The 10,633-nt window shown below is 40.4% G+C and overlaps 1 protein-coding gene across 1 annotated transcript in view; it reads right to left on the reverse strand.

Annotated features, from left to right (window-relative positions):
- Nucleotides 1-7,698, reverse strand: part of PHF14 (PHD finger protein 14) — a 180,426-nt gene extending 172,728 nt beyond the window's left edge. The window contains 1 exon segment of the mRNA XM_009326125.1: nucleotides 7,584-7,698. Coding sequence (XP_009324400.1) covers nucleotides 7,584-7,698 — 115 coding nt within the window.
- Between the last annotated feature and the right edge of the window lie 2,935 nt (nucleotides 7,699-10,633).

Consider the following 10,633-nt stretch of genomic DNA (forward strand, 5'->3'; position numbering starts at 1 on the left):
TGAGCCGCCAGCTTCTCCAGGAGAATGCTGTGGGAGACGGTGTCAAAGGCCTTACTGAAGTCCAGGTAGACCACATCCACAGCCTTTCCCTTGTCCACTAGGCGGGTCACCTGGTCATAGAAGGAGATCAGGTTGGTCAAGCAGGACCTGCCTTCCATAAACCCGTGCTGGCTGGGCCTGATGCCCTGGTTGTCCCGCACATGCCTTGTGAGCGCCCTCAAGATGAACTGCTCCGTAATCTTCCCCGGCACCGAGGTCAGGTAGTTCCCCGGATCCTCCTTCCGGCCCTTCTTGTAGATGGGCGTCACATTGGCCAGCCTCCAGTCATCCAGGACCTCCCCCGTTAACCAGGACTGCTGATAGATGATGGAGAGTGGTCGGAAGGCCATACCAAAGTAGTCTTGCCTTCAAACCTCTGATCAGCTTCCCTGTTCCAGTAGGAGTTGCATATGTCTTAGCTTTTCACTTCTTAAGGTTTTTTTTCCCTTTAACTGTCATTCCCATCCTACTTCCTCTTCACACACAATTGCAGTCTTAATAGGACGAGTAGCAGGGCTCAGATCCCTTCGTTTAGACTCTGCGGATCCATGCTGACATGTGCAGCAACAAGTTCTGCAGTATCCCTTGCCTGCCAAGGGACAAGCCCCTGATCCTGTCCCATACACGGTGATTGGCAGGACAACTCAAATCACATGTAAGGGGAAGGAAAAGTAAACAGAACCGACCCCAAATTTGGCTTTATGTAGAAGTGCAGGCTGAGGGACACAGACAGCTTCGAAGAATGAGGGCTTTCAGCATGTAACACAGGCAAGGGGAGGGGAGTGCCCTGTAGAGCAGTGGAGGACCTTACGATTCCTTTAAACATGAAAGTCAAAGCAGATGTATGGACTGTCTGGCTTTCAGTTCAGCTCTCTGGGGCAGCCTGCAATGCTAGGATTATTCCAGTTTCCACCTACACAGTTCTGGCAAGAATAGGTGATAAAGCAGAATTTAATTAATGGCTGCCTGCCCCTGCTCCTCATCAGCACCTCACACTGCCCAACCGCTCCTTCCTCCTTCCCTCTTTGTAGTCTATCCCATGACTCGAGCCCTTTCAGCCCTTCTGTCTTACTCTTTCTTGTCCCAAATCTTTCTTTTTATTCTTCCTCTCCTTTTTTCCCCTCCAAAGGAATATTCACACTTACTTTTATTTCTGAAAATAGCATGCACACTTTCTTTGTTATTTTCTGCAGTCAGCTTGCATACTTCGCCCTCATTCCTCAACAGAAAAAACCTATATCAATAAAATGAAAAGAACTGTGAAGTACCTAAAATTTATTCACTATTTCCCTAAACTTCTGGCCACTACAAACATAGGGCTTACCAACAAATCCTCCAAATCTAGTAATTAGAAGTAAACAAAAGATACAGCATAGAAACTAACTAGAACTACCAGTTTATCTTTTGATCATCATTCTTTGGAAGTTTCTGGCTATTAAAACATCTATTAGAAGATAAGTCCCCCTAAGTAGATGCTAACCTCCTTTAGTAGAGTCAGACTATTTCAAATAAGGGGAAAAGAAGGGAGAATTCATGCTCCAAATGAAAGAAGCCTTCAGAGAGAATGTCTTATTTCTGCAAGGCCTTTGCCAATCTCAGCAGATAATCAAGGATGTTGAAATGTTCAGTTGCCTTTTTGGTTGAAGAAATGAGGTATTAATGGCACACTGCTGGGAGCTGGGCACTGTACTGACATTGCTATATGCATTAAATAGATTGTAAGTATTGTCAGTTTAGCACCTTTAAGTACTACCCTCATACACATACAAAAAATTATCTTAAAATGTCATTTTTAGAGCAAAATTATGAAGAGCTGAAATAGTACATCTCATGTGAGAATGTCATGGCAGGTCCATCACTAACATAATACTTAAAAAATGCCTAGAAATATTTCAGTATATCAGGTCATGTCAAGCACGTCAGGTCTTCCAATTATCTCAGCATTCCAGTGGTTCTCTTCAGGTCGAGCCTTCAGTGCACAGCCTGTTGCAAGAGTAGGTGTCTGAATCTCCATTTCAGTGCTAGTCTTCAACTGCTGGAGAAAGAGAGAAAATAATATTTTCTGACTGTACTTTTGCCCTAAGAAAAAAAGAATCTTTGCTGTGGTTCTGTAAAGATCATTTTAGGAGTTACACAATAGCAAGTCAGCAGAGAATTCAGTCACACTCACATAAATTACCGTAAAAATATGATTCTTAGTTTAATGAAAGTGTCGAGTTTTCAAAGAAAGAAATACAATAATACAACATTTCCTCACCTACGGAATAAACTCGAGTATGTTTTTAACTCATCCATCCACTGTGAGTGGAGAAATAATAGTATGAAATCCTGTACCTCTTTTTTTTTTTCCCCTGTCAGTAAGCAGACAGTTAAAGCCATGACCTACCTGTCTGAATCCAAACAGCAAACTCTTTTTCTGTCCATCAAAACATCACCATCTGTAGTAGGGAGACTGACCTCTTCAAATATCTTTCCAAAGAGAATTGTTCCGGCTTTCACTCTTTAACTGTGCCATTACAGCAAGCACCTCTCCCAGTGATCTTTGCTCTTTTGTCCAGTATTATATGGTAAAATATAAAGAGAAAAAGACTGAATCAGATGTCCTTGACTGTTTAAATTACAAAGGGAGGAAATTCAGTATCAATAGTCTCTGAACAATAACACTTTGAAATAATAAACTGCAGACTGCTACAAGGTCTGCTGCAGTCAAATGCTGCCAGGGAATGTTCCCATCAGATATTAAGATATTTCTTGCACTCCTTAGGCCATGCTCAGCCTCAGTCCATTAATTACGGGGTTTTTTTGATTATGTGGTACACATGTAAAAGAGTCCAGGAAAAGTAAAAACCAACAGTATATATCTTCAATAGAAGACCTTTCTGAATTAAAGAAATATATATATATTAAGATTGCAAAGGTTAAGAAATATTAGAATTAGGGCTACCTATATCTTTAGTTCTGTGTGAATTGTCATGCTAAGTAATGTGTGTCCTTTTTTAGGATTAGGTGGAGATGGGCCCTACTCCCTCTTTTACTTGCTGATACAGGATGCAGTTGTTAAACCCAAGGATTAGGAAAGATGGATCTATGTATTTCTGTTGCAGTCAAGTCCCATGTAAGGTACCTGTGCTCATATAGATACAGGTGGCAGACTCCTGCCTTCCATACCCTCTCTTCCCCACTCTCTTAAGTTCCAGTCCTGCAATCCCTTAATCAAACAGGTATTTTAACTTCAGAAAAAAATGTAATTTTGTAGATTTTTGTCAGCTAAAGCTTGACAGAGCTAAAAGAGAGATCTTCCCACCTTTACCCTGGCTTTATATGCCTACCTCCTTTTCAGCCACTATGAGACCACCCCCTGTCACTCATGCCCATACAAAGGACATCATCCTCAACTCAGACCTCACTGCACATCCTGCCACCGAAGTTATGTCTGAAAGATTCAATGCAAAACATACCTCACATGCAGCTTTCCTATCTGCCCATTCAGCTAAAATTCTTGTCGAGGCTCATCTCCCTTCTCATTTACATCAATATTCCTTTTTCTGGTTTTCGAAAATGCAGTTCTGATGTTGCCGTATGTATTGGAATGATTCTTCTCAGCTTCTACCATGTTCTTTTTCCATTTTTATCACTCCAGTGAATTCTCCTCTGCTACATCAGTCAGAAATTTCTTGGGTTTGATTTCAGGACACTTCACAGATTACTCTTTCCTTCACCTGCCATTTCTTTACGGCAGATGACATTTGCCGTACAAATTTGTTTCACACAATGTATTGGCCTCCTGTTCTCTGTTAAATTTTCAGACAAGTTTGTGATTTTTTTCCCCAGGCATCCTTCGTACTTAAAATGTGTTCCACGTAAATACCTGCAAACTCAGTTCATTCTTCCTCTCAAAATACCCTTCTACCACCATGCTCCGAAAAATGTTGTAAGGTCCGATGGATACTGTCTCTCACGTTATCTCACACTTTACTTGTGTTTCCCTGACATAGCTGTCTGTTTCTGTTTCTTGTTCTATACTTGTATTTCCAATCCATTTGGGGCAGACTTAGTATTTCCATTTTTGTATTGTTTGTGTGTCTATGATTTATTTCAGGTGTAGCAGAATTTTGAGTCATGATTAAAGCTCCTAGACAGAAAAGCTATAGAAGGAATATTAATAGTTTTTATCATGTGGCTTTCAGATAGTGAGCTCATCAAGTAAGCCATGTTCTTTTTGTTTGTAAAGTACATATAATTTGGGCCACTGTATAAAGAAATAAGAATAATTAATAATAATAAAGAATTATGAAAGTGTTAGACTACAGAGGTGTTTTACTGGGTCAGATTAAGGATCTATCTAGCCTAAGTGGACAGTCAAAGAAAAGCAGGAACAGAGCAAGTGTATAGCAAGATAATACTATCTGCTGATTTCGCAGCTTCCAATTATTTTCAGCTTTGGGAATGTCTTAATCCTAATGTGGTTTGTCCATTTAGTGGCCTGTAATGAGTTTTTCTTCTAAGAATCTTTCTTCCAAGAACTTGTCCGTTCTCCCTTGTAACCCATGTAGAGTTATGTATTATCACAACATTATTTGACACAGAATTCCACAGATCTACTACCTTATGTATGAAAACAACCTTGTTTTGTTTGTTTTGAACCTGGCTCCTGTCATCTTCTGCTATACCTCCCAAGTCAACTCTTTCCTAGGCTGAAGAATCCCAGCCGACACAGTCACTTCTGATAGCGCGACTGAGAGAGACTTCCATTTCTCCAGTGACCCTTGTTTTCCTTCCATGAATCTTTTCCAATCTTTATATGTAGCCTTTCTGTAACAAGAGGACAGCACTGAAATGCAGGCAGATAGTGCATTTATTCAGTTGAATAATAATGTTTACTGTTTTGTTCTCTATTCCTTTCTTAGTAATTTTGGGGTTTTTTTTCCCCTTGGGACACGGAATGAGCATTGACTGCACTGAACTGACACTCCCATAAAACTATCGTAATCCCAAGGTCTTGTTCCTAAGTGGAAACAGTCAACTCAGAGTCCATCATTTTATTTGTGAAGCTAGAATTGCTTTTCCTCAGAAGCATTGATTTCTTTACATTTATCTACACTGCATTTAACTTCCTTTGCATTTATCTAGACTGAATTTCGTCTGCTATTTTATTTACTGCCCAGTTGAATAAGAGGTTACACCATTGGTAGTTGAACTGTTTCATACCTGAGTTCTTTCAGAGTTTTTGTGATAGTGGTGGTTTCCTAGTATTTTATCAGAGCATTTTATCTTTTTTTCTTAATATTTTATCTGCAGCTGCTTCCACAATAACTTCAAATTCAGACAGATTGTCTGCTGAGCCCTCTTCCCCCAGAGAACAGCACTCTAGCATGGGAGTATCTTCATTTCTTTTCCACAGAAAATACTGATGGAAAGGATTCATCTCCCTAAGTACCCGTTTCATACAAATCATCTGCTGGCCCAATGGATGCTGGCGTGCTTTTTGCTGTGTTTGAAATATGACTTAGTACTAATTTTGATTCTTTTATCTTGTTGATTCTCAAATTATTTTTCCATTCTGCTTAATTGATCATATTTTTACATTTAATCTATTAGAGCTTATGACACTTTTTATTTTCCTGCTTTAAATACAATTTGGAGGATTCCTTCCTGTTTATAGTAGTCTCCTTGACTTTGCTGGAAAGTGATTTCAGCTTCCTTTTATATTTTCTCTGCCATTTCCATAGGTGATAAGCACTAATGCTGTGATTCCATGTTGTGGTTTAACCTCAGCCAGCAACTGAGCACCACACAGCCACTCGCTCACTCTTCCCCCCCCCGGTGGGATGGGGGAGAGAATTGGAAGAGTAAAAGTGAGCAAACTCGTGGGTTGAGATAAGAACAGTTTAATAATTGAAATAAAATAAAATAGTAATAATAATAACAATAATAATAAAAGAATACACAAATAAAGTGATGCACAATGCAATTGCTCACCACCCACAGACCGATGCCCAGCCAGTTTCAAGCAGCGGCCCCCCCGGCCAGCTTTCCCCCAGTTTATGTACTGAGCATAATGTCACATGGTATGGAATATGCCTTTGGCCAGTTTGGGTCAGCTGTCCTGGCTGTGCCCCCTCCCAGCTTCTGGTGCACCTCCAGCCTTCTCAGTCGGTAGAACATGGGAAGCTGAAAAGTCCTTGACTAGTGTAAGCATTACCTAGCAACAACTAAAACATGGGTGTGTTATCAACATTATTCTCACCCTAAATCCAAAACACAGCACTGTACCAGCTACTAGGAAGAAAACTAACTCTATCCCAGCCGAAACCAGGACATTCCAGTATAGTGTTCTCCAGTAGCTTACATGCCTATGAGAATTTAATTCCTTGGACTGTCCCTTTCAGGTATCTTTTTAAGAAGCTCCCTCATTTTCTATATGTCCCTTTTGAAGTAGAGCACAAGAAGTGTGGATTTTTTGAGATTTGCTGCCTTTGTAGGAATGCTGAATAAGTACATTGCCACTATTAGAGAAGAGCAATTCAGCAGTAAGATTTTTATTAGATCCTGCTAGTTATTCAGTACGAAATCAAGGTTTGTATTTTTGGATGTGGGCTCACTAACCACTTACTCCATGAAAGAGTAATTCATAACATCTAACATTTTCATCTCTGCTTATATCTCAGTATCATGTTCATCCAGTCTGAAGGAGGAGGGTAACTGAAGTCCCACAGTACAACTGCTACCTTCCTGATTTTTCTCAGAATATTGCAGTCTGTGTTGCCATCCTTTCTGGGTGATTATTAAGAGAGACCCAGTACTACCTCTGTCCAATTCAGGCATGGAATTTCAATCCATACAAATTCAGTAAGGTGGTTAATTTGTTGATTTTATTTGATTCTGATTTCTTGAATGTATACTACGTCTTTGCTCTGGGCACAGTTTATTCTATCATCTCATGTATATTTTCTATCTTGTTATTACAGTGTGCCACTGATTGTCTTCTTCCCACCAAGTTTCTGCTATGTCATTTTTTTAAGGGAGGACATTCTTGTTCCTCCATCTTATTTATTAAACTTCTAGCATTTTCCTGTAAGCATGTGTACCTCTTTTGTTCCCATCTTGGAAACTCATTTAAATAACACTCAGTTAGTTTCCCATTTCCTACCTGAGTATTTACATCCTTTGGCCAATCCTTTACTGGAGGATACAGAACATCCAAGTTTTTCTTTTCAGCAGCATCACCATTTCTGAGCCATGTGTTCTTGTGTACTTGTGAGCTCTTTCGCAGTCTCGAGTTTAAACACTCAGTTATGACCTTCTAGATTTTAAGTGTCAAACTTCAAATCACACAGTGTCACTCTTTGTTAGATACCTGCACCAACAGGTTCTTCACCCTCCTAGGGCAGTTTGGCTGTCAGTGCTCAAGACCAGCAGTGATGTGATGCAGCCCTGTGACCTTGGATCAGACTCTGGAGAAAGAGCTGTGTGAGAAAGAGCTGGGAGAAGCCTTGCTGGGGGTGCTCTGCAGCTCTGGAGCTGCATTTAAGCTCAGGTCTTACCCGTGGTCCCTGCCTGAACAACATTGTATTGCCTTGCCCGATCTTGCTGAGATCTTGCCTGATCCTGACTTGACGGTAGACTTGCCTCATCGTTATGTACCTGGCTGGCAGTCATCAAACCGCTGGCTGACCGTGGTTACCATCACCAGACCTGCTCTGCTCTTCTTCTTTGGGCCTTGGCACTGTGCCCTCCCTGCCTTGCTGTCAGCACCAGCTCCTTGTTCACGTTCCCTTATGGGGCAACTCCCTCTTGCAGCTCCCTGACACCACATTCAGATGAACTTCAGATAAAGTACTCCCTTTATTCTGAAACTGTTCTCGATTCATGATGAATGTGCATTCTTCCTACTTATACTATCCAATCAAGATAGTAAAAATCTGTCTTTCCACCTCTTCCCATGATCACAAGGGGAGCAGGAAGCATTTTACACAATACCATCATAGAAATCTTAGTCTTTAGCTTCCTTCTTGTTTGCTTAAATGTTCTTCCCTTTCTCAATAGTACTAGTGCACCATAAGCAGTTACCCCTACCAGCACTTCTTAGGAGTCTATCCAGACTCCCCAAGGGGGTTTGCTACTTGGTAGTCGCTGTGCCAGCCTACAAGCCTCTTGGGATCACAAACCCAGCCATCTATACGTGCAATGACAGGTTCTTCCACCAATACAGCCTTTCTCTTCCTCACTGTTGGAGAAAGAAATTATGTGCAATACAAGTAAAGAATGTCATTCCATTCCTTTTTAATAATCAAGACTCACTCCCTCTTAACAAGATATGAAAAATGTGAACATAAGCTGGTGATTCCCACAGATTTCAGTGGGCTCTGGCTCAGGCTTTTAATGACGCTGACTGATACACTTTTTCCAAATGCAGCCTTTCATCCATCAAACCATTCTATTGTTCTGAAAAAATCTGGGATGTAAAGAACATCTGCCACAATGAACATAAAAAGCACAGACCTGCTGTTAACTAATGGGAAGTGTTCTAAGGGCTTGGATTTAAAAAAAAAAGTTAATTAATTTTACAAGAATAATTACTTTGAATGTAAGTCTCAATGACCCTTCTCACATAAAGCTTTTCCAATACAGTCTTGTTTTGGTCTCACTGAGGACAAAAGATGCATCAGCTATACTGACAAAAATCTGTGTGAATTCCTACAAAATAAATTCTACTGAAGGGGTTTATATAGCTTCCTTTTAAATTCTATTTGGTTATTATCTGTAAACAAAAGAAGCTGAGCTGGCCTGGTTTGGATTTGTATGAAAAATTATAATGAAATAATAAAAACAGTAAGCAATAAAGAAAGGAAATAACTGCTTTTAATGTTCTCTGTTAAATGTAATTGTGACATTTAGGAATCAATTTGCTGCTTTTTCTAACATTCATTATTTCACTGATTAGCACAATGTGTAGCAAAGACACACAAGACATCTTTTTTCATCACGGATTTTATAGAAACTAATCTGGTTTTAATCTGGTTTTGCCAAATTATGCAGGTTTTTCTTGAAAAATTGTATGTTAAGAATTTGAGCTGATTTAAGATCCGATTTATTGCAAAAGAAAAGGCATTCAGTTATGTTAGAGTTCCACTTCATTAAGACATATATACACAGTTTTCTTTGTTTTTTAAAAAAGAAAAACAATTCCCAAGACATGTCTTTGTTAAGGTACCCTGCTGGTGGCATATGGCAAAAATACTGGCACCTTGCCTGGAAAGTGCAGCAAGAACTGATGGATCTGATCTCATTCTGTGGCTGGGGAGAAAATAGACTACAGTGAAGGCCAGTCTTATGGCCTGCGACCATCAATTGCTTGGCAAGAAGCACAAGTTCCTGAAAACAGATGCGGGAAGGTGAACTGATTTTGCAAGTCAGGGAAAGATTTTTACCTTCCTAAGTGATGGTAGAGCCCCCAGCACAGTCCCTATTAGAGCTGGACCTTCAGAAGTCTCTGTGTAATTGTGTTTTATATGCTACTGTGAAATAAATATTTCAATATATAAATCTTTAAGAAATAATAGTGCTAATTTAATATTTTAGAGGTCGTCTCAATTTCAAATATTTGAGAACTGGGATGAAATCCTGCAGCTGCAGGAGTTCCAAAAAAGAAGCAGATTTTCTTCCATATTGTCATACTGCTGAGCCAGACATTTAGAGGGATGGCCTGTTCCATGTGAAAAACACATACTTTTTTTTTTTTTAATTCTACACTATTTGAAACCTAGCTTAGCATTAGGTAAGTACTCGTTTTTGAAGGATATACTGGTAGCGTGGAAGAGGGAATCTACTGTCATTGTGATGGTTCATAAACCAGAGCGCCTCGAAATTTGAACATCTCCTGTCCCAAACACGGGCAAGACTTCTAGCTACAAGATTCTACTCCATCTTCCATGAAGATATTTGTATGCTAAATATTATCCTATAGCAATGATCATTTTTATGCTTATACAGATTATCACACCCTTTATGCTAGCATTAGCAACGAGCTGGAATTGATCCAGATAAAAACTTTTTGTCTCTTTTGCACAGCCTTATGTGAACTGGTGCTGGCACGTGAGTAGCCAAGGGCAAAGGATGGCTAAAACTCTCTCTGTGTAGCATTTCGGACTTACTGATAGTTTTAAAAAGACTGTAACCTTGGCCTTAGTGATTCACTATATCCTTTACTGTTCATGTAATAAAACCATTCCTGTCCGTGTTCTCACTACTATTTATTTGCATTCTGTGACTCAAGGTGGCTCTAAACACTTCGGCCACAACAACCCCATGCAGCGCTACAGGCTTGGGGAAGAGTGGCTGGAAAGCTGCCTGGCGGAAAAGGACCTGGGGGTGTTGGTCGACAGCCGGCTGAACATGAGCCGGCAGTGTGCCCAGGCGGCCAAGAAGGCCAACGGCATCCTGGCCTGTATCAGAAATAGTGTGGCCAGCAGGAGCAGGGAAGTGATCGTGCCCCTGTACTCGGCACTGGTGCGGCCGCACCTCGAATACTGTGTTCAGTTTTGGGCCCCTCACTACAAGAAGGATGTTGAGATGTTGGAGCGTGTCCAGAGAA

This window comes from Pygoscelis adeliae, unplaced genomic scaffold, assembly GCF_000699105.1.
Source record: "Pygoscelis adeliae isolate BGI_AS28 unplaced genomic scaffold, ASM69910v1 Scaffold15, whole genome shotgun sequence".
Taxonomy (NCBI): Eukaryota; Metazoa; Chordata; class Aves; order Sphenisciformes; family Spheniscidae; genus Pygoscelis; species Pygoscelis adeliae.